Source organism: Rhinolophus hipposideros (assembly GCF_964194185.1).
Source record: "Rhinolophus hipposideros genome assembly, chromosome: 6".
Lineage (NCBI taxonomy): Eukaryota > Metazoa > Chordata > Mammalia > Chiroptera > Rhinolophidae > Rhinolophus > Rhinolophus hipposideros.
In genome coordinates this window covers 36,616,105-36,634,153 of record NC_138052.1, presented here as the reverse complement: position 1 = coordinate 36,634,153, position 18,049 = coordinate 36,616,105, and the positions used below count along the sequence as shown (strand labels likewise).

General features: G+C 35.4%; 1 protein-coding gene across 3 annotated transcripts in view; it reads left to right on the top strand.

The window, feature by feature from the left end:
* Positions 1-18,049, top strand: part of ACVR1C (activin A receptor type 1C) — an 81,985-nt gene that overhangs the window by 24,311 nt on the left and 39,625 nt on the right. For all 3 annotated transcript variants that reach the window (XM_081051698.1, XM_081051700.1, XM_081051699.1), the window contains exon 2: positions 2,553-2,783. In XM_081051698.1, the coding sequence (XP_080907824.1) occupies positions 2,553-2,783 (231 nt within the window). The remainder of the gene's footprint in view (positions 1-2,552; positions 2,784-18,049) is intronic.

The window sequence follows — 18,049 nt, the reverse complement described above, 5'->3', positions numbered from 1 at the left end:
AGTACTTTATAGTTGTCTTTACTTAGTGGGTCCATATTTCTTAGTTGCTTTGGTTTCTAGGCTAGGCTTCTTTTGGAAATAGAAAATTCAAGGAGATTCTGATGAGGAGTCCAGTAACACATGGTTTAAGATTGTGTGTCAGGAGAATTAGCCTTCATTACTTCAGCCCGTTAAAATATGAGATTGAAGAATAACCATAGTAGAGTCAGTTTCTTGATGTCAAAGAATTTTCCATATTTTTAAATTGTGAAAATCCATAAATTATAAATTCATAGAGTCATAAAATGTTGGCACCAAATGAGACTTCAAGATTTCCAGGTCCACTACCCATCTCTTAGTTTATTTCCCATTTTCAGAGGAAGGCACTGAGACCCTGTAAGGTTAAATATCTTCTCTACAGTCAATCAGCAAGTGAGTGACTGAGCTAGGACTGAGACTTTCATCTTTTCCTGAACTTTACCTGAACTATCACCAGCCACCACTCTGCTGTGTGACTGTCTAGGTTTTAGCATGAACCATTAAAATAATGGTTTTGAGAACATTGAACTTCCTTGGCGGAGCAGAAAGAAATATATTTCTTGTTATGCCTCTTAAATGGTCTAGTTCATTCAGCCATTTCTTTACATATTACAAATATATTTCGATTATTTGCGTGGGTTAACTAGCTTGATCTCCTCCAGTAGGTGAAGACACAGTCACTAATATTTACATAGTACTTCCTAAATACCAGGCATTGTAACAAGGACTTTACACATGCATATACTAACTAATTTATTCTTTACAACAACATTATGAAGAGATCTATTCTTTTTATCTTTCACATGAGGAAATGGAGGCACAGAGGGACCAAGTAATACCCAACATTACAAAGCTGGTATACCCATGATTTGAAGTCCTTTGTCAGGTTGGAATTGGAAGATGCTGGAGAGAGAGATTTCACTTTCAGAAGACACCTGGGTGGATGGATCCTTATTATCTGAGTTGTCTTTTTTTTTGCAAGGAAAGTGACTTAAAACTTACAGTATCTAGATTTTATTTATATAGTTCTAGTGGGTCCTCATCAATCTAGATTATAAGATGCCACTCTAGTACATAAATATCAACATCAAAATTTATTTATTTATATTGATCACCATTGGAATAAATAAAAGAGTGAGTTATTATGCTTGGTCCAATGTTGATAAAAAAATAGCATTTTATTTTATGATTGAATTTCTCTTAACACATAGGAATAAAAATGTTTAAGAGGATATTTTGCTGGTCAGAAAAAATTATCAAAAGAAGAGATAATTTCTATTAATATGTAATTTGTTCTTTCTTACTTATCCAGTTATATAGGAATATTATCCATATTTGCTCTTATACTGGTATTTGAAGTTGAGTATAAAAATTTCCATTTATGTATCAAATATTTTACAGGTATAAAATCAACTCCAATTTGACTAATTAGTAATTTAAGGACTTTAATTTGAATAAAAGTGATTGTATTGTAAAGTTAAACATTTAGATAATTGTGGTGAGCAGTTATGATTTAAGAAAAAGTTCATTAAAGTGATGCAAAAGACTTATTCAGTATTGTACTATGTAAAAACAATATGATTAAGCAAATTTAAATAAATTGCTCACAACCACTGGACTTTTCATGCTGACAGATATTTTACATCAGAACAGACATACTGCACAAGGAACATGTGAGTTAACGTGGGGTGTATGCGTGTGTATGGTAAATGGGGAATGTGGAGAAAACTTACGTAGTGAACAGATTAAGTGCAGCAAGGCCTAATTTTTGAAAGTTTTATTGCTGTCGATATATGAGCTTCTACAATTGACATGTTTTGCTTTTTTGAATAGATGTGTTCATTAAAGAAAATTGCCTGAAGGCCATGGTCTATGTTCAAATAACTTTCATTCTAACATGTATTGTTTAGTGAAGAGGGGGAAGTTTAATGGCTTATCAATGCCTTAAAGGTACGATGACAATAACAATAACGTTAAAATATTACAGAATATACAACACGTAAAGAATCACACTATTTTTTTTAGAGCTGTAGATATCTATGTTTAGGTTTGTGTTTAGCACATTCACTTGAAAATTTAAAGGAGAAAGAGTAAATGAGCAGAATACACTGGATTGTTTGGTTACACAGCTGTTGTAACCACAGTTTAATATTCTGTAAGTGATGCCAGACAGTACCCCTTGGTTGCTGTGTTACTGTATCCTAGCGATTCATAGAAGCTATTGATTTAAGAATGAGCTGACTGAGGTTAAGAAGCAGGGATTTAGACATTGGATGAGAAAATTGTTTCAAAATATAGTAGCAACTGGATAAATTCATAAAAATACAAGCAAAGTAAATGAAGATTGGTCAAGCCTGTTTAAGAAAACACATGGCTGAGAAGGAGTAACAACATTAGCATGTGTTTATCTAGTGCTGTTTTTTTAAACCCTCCCTCAATTTTCATTAAGATTGAATTTTACACTCAAGTATTATGAAACAGATTTGTATGATGTCTTTTGTATCTTAAAGCTTTTTTTGCCTTTCACTTTGCAGGACTGAAGTGTGTATGTCTTTTGTGCGACTCTTCAAACTTCACCTGCCAAACAGAAGGAGCATGTTGGGCTTCAGTAATGCTAACCAATGGAAAAGAGCAGGTGACCAAGTCCTGTGTCTCTCTCCCAGAATTAAATGCTCAAGTCTTCTGTCATAGTTCCAACAATGTCACGAAAACCGAATGCTGCTTCACAGATTTCTGCAACAACATAACCCTGCACCTTCCAACAGGTAAGGGGTTTACCTTTATTCATTCCAAATTTAATTTTACTCTTGGGAAATCATAAACACGGTAGAAACCAACCTGTTTTATGTTTCTTTAAATAAGAAAACCAGTTTTACTGTTCTGTAAAATTCTCTAGGGCCTAACAGAGGTTGATTTTTTTTTTAATTCTGCAAGACTGTCAAAATATTGACAACAGCATTACAATTTTGAAGAAATTTGTCCATGTGAATTATATTTTTGGAAGTGATTAGTGGACCTAAAATAAATGTACATTTTTATGGATTCTTTTAAAGGAAAGATATTGAAATGTGCAATAAGGGGGAAAAGAAAAATATAGCAAAACTAAAACTAATAGATTCCCAACTTTTATGGAAACAGAATCTTTTTTTTTTTTTTAATGGTTACCTCTGCATAGCTTCTTTACCCATACTCAAGTGAGAGCACTCATTAGCAGAAAGAGGTAGAATGGAATTATTGTTCTGAAATATTCCTACCATTCCCCCAATATCATGGCATTTATCCCAATTTACATGATACTGAAAATCTTAATCTCACTTTTTATCAGTAATCTGGAATGGAAAATTTGAGAAATAAACAAAGGGCAAGTAATTCAAATTAAAAACTAACTTATGTCATGAAAATATTATGTTAGTGAATCTTTTTCAATATTTATTCATGTCATAATAATTCAGTGCTTATTGATATGTTAATATCTATACACAGATACACATTGTTCCTTACAAATTAACATTTTAGGGTACTGTTATCCAATCTCAGATATTCGTATATCATCATATCAATATTCAACTATAGTATTTTTAACCTATTTTAAAAATAAATTAGCTGCTTCCCTTTTTTACTGAAGAACATTTATTTTATGCAGAACCTTGGAATCACTACCACAAATGAAAAACCAGTTTACTTGCCATAAATAGAAAATAAGTATGTAAACAAACAAGCATTGCTATTGCGTTCCAGTATTTTTGTTTTTAAGAGAGAAGAAAGAGGTGTTAAATACAGACTAGCACAAAATGAGGCTTTTTGACACATAATCAAAAACTAGGAGAACTAGAGAAGAAATCATCATGAGATTCAATGTTATTTAATATCATATTTGGTTTACTATTCCAATTCACCTCAAGAATCCTTAAAATCGTGTCATGTTCCACCACTGGTACTTGTCCAGTTATTTGGGAAACACTGTTCTGACCTACATATTGCAACCTGAGAAGTTATACTTGGCGTATTTCATCCCTCAAAGCTACTACAGTCTTGCTTATTGGACTACAATTATTCTCTCTGTCTCAGATTCCATAGATTCCTTGGTTTGGTAGTGACCTGGCATCTATTCTGGACACTTTCTTTACATTTTCTCCCCTGATTATCTGTGGACTGGAGACACCCTAAAGTGAAGGGTGTCTTCCTATATTTGATGATTGTCTTACCCATGGCCAAGATCTAAAAGATTGAGGGGAAGGGAAGTCTCATGAGTTCGTGGCAGTGGTTCCTTTAAAGTATCTTCTCAATAATGAATTATCCACAAGATCACATTCTGCCAGTCAGTAGAGGTACCAGACAGTAATTTGACTGCAACAAAAGGGCTTGGAGGACAAATTAAATGGTTCATATGCATGTGGGCAAATTAAAGGTACTTAATGCAGCTGGAATGTAGGGCCTTCCCATTCCCAGCCCAACTACTATAAACTCAGCCTAACTACTGAGGAGACAATATTCAACTCTCAAGTCTAGCCAATGACCAGTCTTTCCTTTTTAAAAACCAATTTTATTGAGATACGATTTACATATAATGAAACACACACATTTTAAGTAGACAGTTTGATGGCTTTGACACTTACATACACCCATGTAACTACTACCACATTTCCATTACCTCAAAATGATCTCTCAATCCCCACTTTCATTACAGTTAGACGACTAATTTATTTTTCCATCACTGTGGATTAGATTTATTTTTCCTAGAGTTTCACATAAAAGGAGTCCTATGACACATTATTTTGCATTTGGTTTCTTTCACTCAGCATGTTTTTGAGATTTATTCATGCTGGGTGTATCAGTAGCTTGTTCCTTTTTTGAATCTCTGGGTAATATCCCATTGTATGACTACACTTCAGGTGGTTTTTATTTATTTTTTTATCCGTTTGCCCATTGCTGGGCAGTCAGATTGTTTACATTTTGGGACTCTAATTAATAATAAGCTGTTGTGAACATTCATGTGCTTGTCTTTAGATACATGTTTTCATTTTTCTAACCTAAGAGTGGAATTTCTGGATTATATGTAATTGTAATCTCCCAAATAGATTTTAAACTGCTTATACTATTTTAGATCCCCAGGAGAAAAGTGTGATAGCTCTAGTTAGTCCCTATTCTTGCCAACACTTGGTATAATCATTTAAAAAAAATATTAGCTATTGCAAGTGCTTGTAGAGTGGCATTTCATTGTGGTTTTAATTTGCATTTCCCTGATAACTAATTATGTTCAATTATATTTACATGTACATATTGGACATTTGTGTATCTTCCTTTTTAAAGTGTTAAATCTTTTGCATATGTTAAAAAATTGTGTTATCTTCTTGTGGTTGAATTGGATTCTTTATATATGCTCAATACAGGTTCTTTATCAGATGTGTGTATTACGACTATTTTCTTCTATTCTGTGGATTGCTATTTTTTTAAATTTATTGGGGTGACAATTGTTAGTGAAATTACATAGATTTCAGGTGTACAATTTTGTATTACATCATCTATAAATCCCACTGTGTGTTCACCACCCAGAGTCAGTTCTCCTTCCATTACCATATATTTGATCCCCTTTACCCTCATCTCCCTCCCTATTTTTTATTTTATTGAAGGTGTCTTTTGCAGAGCAGGAGATTAAAATTTGATGGAATTTAATTTTTTAATAAAAAGGATAAAGTTTATCTTTTTTATTATTATCATGGTTCACTATTTCATGTCCTAATTGAGAAGTCTTTATCCAAAAGCCATAAATTTTTTTTTTGTAAGTTTTAACATTTCAGTTTTTACATATAGGTCTATGTTCAGTTCAGCTTAACTTTTGTTCTTGTGTAAGGTTAAAGTGGAATTTTATTTTTTTCCAAATGGATATGAAGTTATTCCATTATCATTTATTGTAAAACTTATCCTTGCAATCACTTTGGCATTTTGAAAATAAAGTGACCATATATACATTGGTATATTTCTAGCTTCTTTATTCTGTTCAGGTGTCCCATAGGTTTATACTTACACCACTATCTAATACGGTGATTATTGTAGCTTTATAGTAAGTGTTACAATCAGGTCTTCTGACCCCTGCAACTTTGTTCTTTCTCAAAATTGATTTGCCTATTTTATGTCCTTTGCATTCCCATTTAAATTTTAGAATCAACTTGACAATTTTTATAGAATACATGCTGAGATTTTGATTAGATTGAGTTGAATATATAGATTAATTTGGAGAGAATAGTTATGTTAACAACAATAAATCTTTTGATCCATGAACATACTATATTTTTCCATTTACTTGTTTTTTCTTTAATTACTCTTAGTGGCATTTGTAGTTATCAGAGAATAGGTCTTATACATATTTCATTGAATTTGTGTCTTAAGTATTGCCTCTTTTTGTATGCTATTGTGAATGGTATATTTAACGTCTCAGTTTCTAAATGTTAATTGCTAATATATGAAAATTAATCTTTTAGATCCACCTTATTTCCTGCAAGCTTGCCAAAATAATTTATGTTTGTTCTAATAGCAGCTTTCTTAATTTGATTTTTGGGGGCATTTTTACATAGACAATCTTATCTGTAAATACAGACAATGTAACATTTTCCATTCTGATCTGTATGCATTTCATTTCTTTTTCTTGCCTTTTTTCACTGTCTAGCACTGCCACTATGACAACTAGGAGGGATGAGAGTGAAGTTCCTTGCCTTTTTCCCAGTTGTAGGAGGAATGCATTCACTCTTTTACCATTAAATATGATGTTAACTGTAGATTTTTTGTAGATGCCTGTTATCAGTGGAGGAAATTTACTTTTATTCATAGTTTAGGGGACAGTTTGTATTGTGAATAAATATTAAAAATTTTCATGAATTTGAGATATCACATGATTTTTCTTTTTTAGTCTATTGATAGGATGGATTACATTGATTTTCAAATATTTACTAATAACAGGGAAGATATGTGTTTTCTAGCCAGTAATTAATAGGTCTAAAAAAATTTCTATATGACATTTAATTGAAATCAATTTTTTTTTATTTTTACTTACACTAAGAATGTGTTTCTGTTAATGACATTGTATGGTAAATTGACATTAAACTGAATAGGAGTGCATGTGCAGTCATCTTGTGGCAGGCTGTTCTATGTGTGAGGCAGCACTAAATGGATATTAGCTGTATTTGGAATATCAGTTGTTTAGAGAGGAGCTGGGAATCTCCAGGCTGAGCACTGACCAGCCAGTGCCAAGAACTCTGCTGTTCCCGTGTCATCAGTGCGTGTGATTGATATCCTCTGCTCTGCCTAGTAGGGATTTATCGATTCTAAATGTGATTACATATATATGAAATATATAAGAGCACTCTGAAAAATAGTGTGACATTTCTATAATACTTAATACTCTGCACCACTTTCATGAGCAAAAGAAGGAAAGGTTAGGAAGTGACCAGAAGATATTGGGGAAAATCTGAAAATTCCCTTTGAGGTTCCAGCTGAACGCCAAGTGGATCTTTGCTTTTTGGCTCACTCACTCATCACCCCAGACTGTGGGGACATTTATGGATGGTTGTCTTGATGTAAGTGATTTACCACTTACATCATTAAATATGACCACACTTACATCTTGTCATGTTTCAGCTGGCCCTCTTGTATCCTTACATCCTGTGTGTTATGATTGGGCTCTCGCTTCCTTTCTTTGTGACAAAGTTCATACCTTGAATACAGTTTGTGACATTTTTTATCCCCCATTTCTTCCCTGCTGGTTCCCTAGTAACTTGGCAATTGCAGAACTATAGGTAGTTACTCATGCTTTCTTAAAAATCTTCTTACACGTTTGACTATAATCCCTAAAGCCTTAGACTAGTGGCTTTTATATGTGTTTCCATTGTGAAACTCAGAAAGACATAAATTTTACATAATTTCTCCCAACCTGCATTCACACACAACTGAAAGAAGAATTTTACAAAATATTCTTACCCTTAAAATGTGTTACACATTCTATGCTCTTTGATTAAGTAAAAATGTTGTTCAGACCACACTAATAGGTTGTGTTTACAGTTTAAGAAACACCATTTTAATTGATATTTAAAATGTGGTGATTTTAGAAACAATCTACAAATACAGTAAAGTTGCTGGCTACAAAATCAACGTACAAAAGTCCATTGCATTCCTATATACTAACAATGAAATCTCAGAAAAAGAAATACAAAAAACAATTCCTTTTGCAATTGCAGCAAATAGAATAAAATACCTAGGAATAAACTTAACCAAGGATGTGAAGGACCTATATGCTGAAAACTATAAGACATTTTTGAAAGAAACTGAAGAAAACACAAAGAAATGGAAAGACATTCCATGCTCATGGATTGGAAGAATCAATATAGTTAAAATGGCCACATTACCCAAAGCAATATACAGATTTAACGCAATCCCCATCAAAATCCCAATGGCATTTTTTAAAGAAAAAGAACAGAAAATCATCAGATCTGTTTGGAACTACAAAGGACCCCGAATAGCCAAAGTAATCTTAAGAAAAAAGAAAATTACTGGAGGTATCACACTCCCTGAGTTTAGCTTGTACTACAGGGCTACAATAATCAAAACAGCATGGTATTGGCAGAAAAACAGACACATAGACCAATGGAATAGAATTGAGAACCCCTAAATAAAACCACATAAATATGGACAGATAATTTTTGACAAAGAAGCTAAAAAACATGCAATGGAGGAAAGACAGCCTCTTCAGTAAATGGTGTTGGGAGAATTGGATAGCCACGTGCAAAAGAATGAAACTGGACTGCTATCTGTCACCACGTACCAAAATTAATTCAAAATGGATCAAAGACTTAAGCATAAGACCTGACTCAATAAACTGAATAGAAGAAAACATAGGTACTAAACTTATGGACCTTGGGTTCAAAGAGCATTTTATGAATTTGACTCCAAAGGCAATGGAAGTAAAAGCTAAAATAAACTAATGGGACTCTATGAAACTTAAAAGCTTCTGCACAACAAAAGAAACCATCGACAAAATAAAGAGGCAATCAACTGAATGGGAGAAGATTTTTGCAAACAGTGCCTCCGATAAGGGGCTAATATCCAAAATATACAAGGAACTCATGAAACTCAACAACAAAAAAACAAATAACCCAACTGAAAAATGGGCAGAGGGCCTGAAGAGACATTTCTCCAAAGAGGACATACAAATGGCAAATAGACATATGAAAAAATGCTCAACATCACTAATCATCAGAGAAATGCAAATAAAAACCACAATGAGATATCACCTCACCCCAGTCAGAATGGCTATCATCAACAAGACAAATAGTAACAAGTGTTGGAGAGGCTGTGGAGAAAAAGGAACCCTCATACACTGTTGGTGGGAATGCAGACTGCTGCAGCCACTATGGAAGGCAGTGTGGAGGTTCCTCAAAAAATTATGAATAGAATTGCCATATGACCCAGCAATCCCTCTCCTGGGTATCTACCCCCAAAAATCTGAAAACATTTATACATAAAGACACGTATGCTCCAGTGTGCATTGCAGCTTTGTTTACGGTGGCCAAGACATGGAAACAACCAAAATGTCCTTTGATAGATGAATGGACAAAGAAGTTGTGGTATATATACACAATGGAATAGTATTTGGCGGTAAGAAAAGATGACATAGGAACATTTGTGACAACATGGATGGATCTTGAGAGTATGATGCTAAGCGAAATAAGTCAGACAGAAAAAGCAGAGAACCATATGATTTCACTGATACGTGGTATATGAACCAAAAACAACAAAAGAACAAGACAAATAAATGAGAAACAAAAACTCATAGACACAGAAAATAGTTTAGTGGTTACCAGAGGGTAAGGGGGGTTGGGGGTTGGAGATGAGGGTAAGGGGGATCAAATATATGGTGATGGAAGGAGAACTGACTCTGGGTGGTGAACACCCAATGGGATTTATAGACGATGTAATACAGAATTGTACACCTGAAATCTATGCAATTTTACTAACAATTTTCATCCCAAGAAATTAAAAAAAGAATGTGGTGATTTTAAATGGCTCAAGGACATTTATTATTTTAATTTAATAAAAAATCTATTAAGAATCTGATTACTATTTTAATTTGAAAATGGCCTTTAAAAAAGGCCATTAAAAAACAGCCTTTAAAAAAACCTAATGACCTTTAAAAAAACCTTCTTATGTATCCACTTTTAATACTAAATTATATTAGGTTTAAGTCTAATTAATTCAGATCTTTGTAAGCAATATTTGATTTAGAGTCTATTAAATTTAGTCACTTGCCCTTAAAAAAGTACATTCTTTTTTGACATTGCTTGTGGGTTTAATTTTTAGGAGTTAATTTTTTTCTTTTTACACTTTATTTATTTTGACATTCAATAATATTTTATATTAATTATTTTATATTAATTTCAGGTGTACAGCATAGTGGTTATACATTTACATAATTTATGAAGTGTTTAGTCTAGTACCCACCAGGCACTATGCATAGTGATTACCATATTATTGACTATATTCCCTATGCTTTACTTTACATCCCCATGACTCTTTTGTAACTACTGATTTGTACTTTTTAATTCCTTTACTTTTTCCACCTTGCTCAACCCCTTCTCGTCTAGCACTCCAATACATCTAGTACCCATCTGACACCATACATAGTCATTACAGTGTTGTTGACTACGTATATTCCTTATTCTATACCCCACTTCCCTATGACTACTGTGTAACAACCAGTTTGTACTTCTTAATCTCTTCCCCCTTTTTACTCACTCTAATTCCCTGCTCATCTGGCAACCATCAAAATGTTCTCTGTATCTATGAGTTTGTTTCTGTTATGTTTGTTTATTTTGATCTTTAGATTCCACATATAAGCAAAATCACATTGCATCTGTCTTTCTCTGTCTGACATACTCCACTCAGCACAATACCCTCCAGGTCCATCCATGCTGCCTCAGATCGCAAGAACTCATTCCCATTCATGGCCGAGCAATATTCCATTGTATATATGTATCGCCTACTCCTTATCCATTCATCCGTCAACGGACACCCAGGCTGCCTCCACATCTTGACCATTGCAAACAATGCTGCAATGAACACACGGGTACACACGTCCTCTCAAAGAAGCATTTTGGGTTTATTTGGATAAATATCCAGAATTGGGATTACTGGGTCCTTCTTTGTCTTTTGTTATAGTCTTTGTTTTAAAATCTGTTCTGTCTGGTATAACTATAGCTACCTCAGCTTTTTGTTGTTCCTATTTTCATGATAAATGTTTTTCCCATCCTTTTTCTTTTAGTCTCTGTTTGTCTTCCGATTTGAGGTGAGTCTCCTGTAGGCAGTATATGTAAGTGTCTTGTTTTCTTATGCATTCAGCCACCCTATCTTTTCACTGGATCATTTAACCCATTTACATTGAAAGTGATTCTTGTTAGATATGTAGTTATTGCCATTTTATGATTCATATTTTTGATCTTCTTTGTTTTCTTCTTCTTTTTAAAGAAGCCCTTCTAACATTTCTTGTAACACTGATTTGGTGGTGATGAACTTCTTTTTTTTTTAAATTAAAGTTTATTGGGGTGACAATTGTTAATAAAGTTACATAGGTTTCAAGTGTACAATTCTGCAATACCGCCTCTATATGTCACACTGTGTGTTCACCACCCAGAGTCAGTTTTCTTTCCATCACTACATATTTGATCCCCTTTACCCTCATCTACCACCACCCTCGCACCTTATCCTCTGGTAATCACTAAACTATTGTCTGTGTCTATGAGTTTTTGTTTCTTCATTTGCTTGTCTTGTTCTTTTGTTGTTTTCAGTTTTATATACCACATTTCACTGATGTGTGGTATGATTCTTGACTTTTTCTGTCTGACTTATTTTGCTTAGCATAATAATCTCAAGATCCATACATGTTGCAAATGGTACTATTTCATCTTTTCTTATGGCAGAATAGTATTCCATGGTGGTTATATACACCACAACTTCTTTATCCAATCATCTATCAAAGAACACTTTGGTTGTTTCCATGTTTTGGCCACCATAATTAAAGCTGCAATGAACATTGGAGCACATATATCTTATTGGATAAATGTTTTCAGATTTTTTGGGTAGATACCCAGGAGAGGGATTGCTGGGTCATGTGGTAATTCTATTCTTAATTTTTTGAGCAACCTCCACGCTGCCTTCCATAGCAGCTGCACCAATCTGCATTCCTACCAATAGTGTATGGGGGTGATGAAATTCTTTAGCTTTTTCTTTTCTGGGATGCTCTTTATCTGTCCTTCGATTCTAAATGATAGCTTTGCTGGGTAGAGTAATCTTGGTTGTAATCACTTTAAATACTTCATGCCAATCCCTTCTGGCCTGCAAAGTTTCTGTTGAGAAATCAGCTGACAGTCTTAAGGGAGCTCCCTTGCAGGTAACTAACTGCTTTTCTCTTGCTGCTTTTAAGATTCTCTCTTTGTCTTTAAATTTTGGTATTTTTGTTATAATGTGTCTTAGTGTGGGCCTCTTTGGGTTCATCTTGTTTGGCACTGTGTGCACTTCCTGGGCTTTTATGTCTATTTCCTTCACCAGGTTAGGGAAATTTTCTGTCATTATTTTTTCCAATAGGTTTTCAATTCCTTGCTCTCTCCCTTCTCTTTCTGGTACCCCTATGATGTGAATATTGGTAAACTATCCTCATTTTTTGGAATGTTTCTTTTTGCTGTTCTGATTGGGTGTTTTCTACTACCTTGTCTTCTAAATCACTGAGTCAGTCCTCTGCTTCATCTAATCTGTTGATTCCCACTAATGTATTCTTCGTTTCATTTATTGTATTCTTTATTTCTGACTGGTTCCTTTTTATGTTTTTTTTTTTTGTCTCCATTTTTATGTTTCCTATCTCTCTGTTGAAATCTCCCTGAGATCATTGAGCATCCTTATAACCAGTGTTTGGAACTTAGTGTCTAGTAGATTGCTTGTCTCCATTATGTTTAGTTCTTTTTCTGGAGCTCTGTTCTGTTCTGTCATTTGGGACATTTCTTAGTCTCCCCATTTTGGCTGCCTCCCTGTGTTTGTTTCTATGTATTAAGTAGGTTATGCCTTCTGGTCTTAGTAGATTGGCCTTATATAATAGGTGTCCTGTGGGACCCAGTGGTGTAGCCTTCATGGTCACCTGGCTAGTGTTCCAGGTGTATCCCTTTTGTGGGTTGTGTGTGCCCTCCTGTTGTAGTTGAGCCTGGGTTGTTGTTTGCACATCAATATGAGGGATTGACGCTCAGGCTAATTGGTTGTGAAGACTGTCTGTGACTATAGTGGAGGAGCAATGATTCAAGGGCTGACCCTACAGAGCATTGTTCACTTTAGCAGGGCTCTGGAGCCTGCCCAGTGTGCTCTTTTGGTGTGTCGTCCTTGGAGGTAGCTTGATCTGATGCTGGCCACCAGGCCTGCCAGTCCTGGGGCCTCCTTTGAGGAGACTTACTGCAGGCCAAGTTTAGCCAAAGCCTGTGCCCTGTCCAGGACCACCTGGTATGAGCCACATAGCAATCTGCAGATGACCATTGCCTGCACTGTGCTTGGAGGTTCCTCAAGAGGCCAATCTGCAAACTGAGGCTGGTTGTCAATAGTGCTGGGCTTAGTGCTGCTTAGGGACATGCTGAAGTGAGGTGCTGTTTTTTCTCCATTTTGTGAACAGTTGAGAGAGTTTGTGAAAGTCCACAGCATGAGCTGAGACAGATTGTTTGCATGGAAAAGCCACTGCAGGTGGCTTGCATGTGCTTGAAATTTGGGTGGGACAGGGTTTCAGGGAATCACTAAGGTGGGACACATGAAAGGTGATAGCCAGTTTGATGGAGACTCAGATATGGCAACAGCCTTCCTCGGCACGCAAGAAGGAAGGGGGCTCAACAAAGAAACAATGGCTTTCACCACCTCCTCCCTCTAGAGGGAAAGCTGCCCCTCCAGTCCTCACCCTGAAGCCAGACAATTAATTTCCTCCCCATATGTACCTGGAGTCTTTCAAGCTATTGCTCCAGTGCTGGTACTTCAGAGCAAGTGAGTCCATCAGCAAGTATGTCTGTGTGTGGGCACTTTAAGAGGAGTACATAGGACTGCAGCTGCCCTCCATCTCACTCAGCTACAATCTCTGCTGGTTTTCACAGCCAGAAGTTATGGGGACTTCTCTCTCTGGCACTGGAAGCTTGGTCTGTGGAGACTGGTGTGGGGTTGGGGCTCCTCACTCCTCCGGGGAGGGGGTGATCTCTGCAGCTGAGATATCCCTCCTGATTTTTAATGGTCACGTATAGATGTGGAACCAGCTCATTTCATGTATCTGCCCCTCCTACCACTCTCAACATGGCTTCTTCTATATGTCTGTAGTTGTAGAGCTTTGGTTCAGCTAGACTTCAGGCAACTCTCAATGATGGTTGTTCTGTAGTTTAGTTATAATTGATGTGGTCCTGAAAGGAGGTGAGCACAGTGTTTACCTATTCCACCATCTTGACTAGAAATCAGGAGTTAAATTTTTTTGATAGAGGTAATTTTATAGTTTGGTAGAAATATAACTTTAGAAAACTTGCTCCCTTCCCTGAAACTTATTGAAGTAGATATCTTTGATGTAACTGGAGTGATCTTCCAAAATCAACTATTATCACAAATATTTAGAGGTTGTTTTTTTTCTACATAAAACTTGAAAGACAATTTCCAAAAAACAGCCATTTATTTGACTAGTGCTTTAGTTCATGTCTCTACTAATAGCAAATGTTATATTTTCACAAAACAAATGCAGTACTGAATATTTAAAAATTAAATACAGACTATTAAAATCAATGAAATAAGAGAAACATACATACTTTATGTAGTGTACCTGTCTAATTTCTTCTTCCTGTTTATTCTTAGATCAGATAAGAATAGCTATCTTGAATTCCAACAAATATCTGCCCACCTTTGTGCCCAAGAAGAGTAGTGGGCTACTCTTCTTGCTCTGATTCCAGTGACCTTTAATCTAGTACTCCCAGGCATCATTCAATTTTCTGCACAGTAACTCCTGCAGATTGTCCACTCTCAGCTTCCTCTGAATTAGGAGAGAAGCCATGTTGGTAGGAAAAATTTACCTTCAAAAGTATAGTTAAGAGTATAGGATGTACTCTTAACTCTTAAAGAATATTTCCATTTCAAAAAGAAAAACTTATTTACAGAAATTAGTGTGTGCTTGGTGTGTTTGGAGGATTAAGGTAGAGTGAAAAAAAAAATATGTGAGAAAGTTCCATTCACATTGGAGAATGTTTTGGGTACGTGTGCCAATGATGGGTTCTTTCTGTCAGCCTTCTAATAAGTTCTCTTTAGTTCTTTTCACAATTCCTTCACTGATTTTGTGTAAGTTGGGGTTTCTGTATCTATTCTCCATGCCTCTTAAAGTCTTTTTTCTGATCTTTAAATGTTGGGTAATTTCCATATCTATAGTTTCCATGAGTTTGAATCCATTGTTTTTGATTCTGCTGATTCATATTTTTAGTGGCTATTTTCCTTGTATGTTTTGTGACTTTTGATTGGGAGCTCATGTTTCAGGGAACCATATCCAACATAAGACTGGGTTTTATATTAATTTTTGCTGCAAAAGACGCATTAGGGCTTATTTTCAGGAGATGTCTTATTTTTTTCATGTACAACAATCTACATTTATTCATGTACAACAATATGCATTTATTCATTTATTCATGTAAGCTACATTTTTAAAAATACGGTCATGTCATCTTCTTCTGGAACATTGTCATAACTCTCCAAACCCCAATTTCTGGCTTGAATTTCTTGTGACTCCATTTCCTGTAGAACCATTGGCCCCAATCTCTCACGTCCAGCAATAGAGCTCTCCTTAAATGAGCACTTCTTGTCCAGGTATCCTGCTCTTAGTACATTGGCAACATAGCTGTCAGTGATTTTATCCCATAAATTCTTCACCCAAGTCACGACCTTTTGCAGGTTAGGCTTCACAAAGTTTCCATGCTGATTTCTCTCCATTCTATTTTCAATGTAGTCATTGATTTCCATGCGCAAATGGTCCTTCAATGGCTTATTTATTGCAATATCAAAAGTCTGGAGACAGACAGTCATTCCTGTGGGAATCATTATTTGATCTATTATTTTCTCTGTAAAGAAGTTCTTCATGTCTTTAGTGCAGTGAGTACTGGCTGAATCTGACTAGCAGACCTCTTTGGCCACCTTGCAAAACAAGTGGCAGTATTAAATCAACCCACTTTCTTATAACTGCTTGTATGCACCAGGCTTTTTCAAGAACATAGATGCCTGAAACATGTCCAACCTTATCTTTCTTACCCTTAGTGATGATTACAGCTGGGGCTTTCTTTCCATCCAGATGAATTGCCAAAATAAAGGTAACACGTGCACTTTTGTAACCAGTGGAGGGAATGTAGGTTGACGAGGTACCCCTCTGATCAATTGTCATTTGAGATCTTTTGCCCATAAACACTGCAGTTTCATCCATAGCAATCATGTTGGAGAGTTGGTATTTAGAAAAGTCGATGCCATCAACAAAGGACTTGAATGCAAGTGCACGTTTAATAACTTCAATAGCTTCCAGCTTGAATAGTGTTGTTGATCTTAGTTCTTATTGCTGAAGGAAGCCATCCAGCCAGTGTTGTGATGCTTTGAATTCTTCTGGGGCTATTTCTCACTGTGGAGCCATTGCAAGGGCAAATGCTTGAATATCAGCCCTGCACACAACAAAAGACTTTTCTCTCATGTCAGCAATCCATTCACAGATGATGGCTTCCAGCTCAGGATATAATGGTTGCCGACCAGATCCACACTTGTGCTTCTTAGCATTTCCTTTGTCCACCTGTTGACTGAGGTTATCATACTCTGCTTGCCATTTTTTGGACCATTTGGAGATCCAACTTCTTCTCTTTGCAGAAAGCCATACGATTCTTGCCCTGGGAGTCCTCCATTAATCCTTTTTTGTACTCGACGGAATAACTCTTTCTTTTTGCACCCATCTTGTCTGGGGGTCAAAATGTTATTCCCTTTAAATCTACCATTTAATCAAGTGTTAATTGAAGACTTACGAGACAGGATGGCAACAAAAATGATGATAGTTAAGAATGATGGTCCACAAAAAAGTGATGAAAAATTGTAGGCACCAAAATTCAGAAAAGTTTCTTTATTTCACACAAGTGCATTAAGTACGTCCGTTACAGCACACAACATATTGAATTATGAAGATTCATATTGGACACAACCACGTCTGTCCGTTATCAAGTGCACAAGTTATTTGTGTGCTTCGTCTATACTCCGATTAGTCATTCAGCAGTAAGTCTTGAGTTCATTTGTTTACATAGGTATTTACTTCTTGTCCAAAGGCACCCACTTGGGTATTTACAAATACTTAATTATAATTTATATTATGATTTATTTTAAGTATTAATGTCAATAATACTATTTATTTATATTTAATTATATATTTATATTATTTTATAATTCAATATGTCTGTCGTGCGTTGCAAAGGGCATACTAAATGCATCCATCTGGCTGACTATCTTAACTGGGGCATATTTTGGGCGTAGGGTTTATATTATGAGCATCCTGAAAAATCACGCTAGGGCTTATTTTCCAGCTAGGGCTTATTTTGGGAGAAATACGGTATCTACAGGAAATTTTTGAAGCCTGTATTTAAAATATGTTCCTCTAAAGAAAGTTATATTAGCTTCTCTTAGGTGACTGGGGTTGATGTTTTGATTTTTTTCCCAACATATAGTATGAATTGTGGTGCTAAGTCAGCCTGTGAAGGTATATACTTGTGGTTAAGAAACTCTTGAAGAGATTTTTTTTTCTGTTCCACCCCAAATTGAGGTTGACACAGACAAATAGATGAATATACATAGTCTCTCTCTGCAGAATACTTTCTGTTTTATTTTATTTTCAATGTAATGTCCTTCATAGTTGTCTTATTTTTACAATAATCTCTAATATTACCTTTCACTATTTCAGGAACCAGTTCTTATGTCTTGATCTTGTAATACA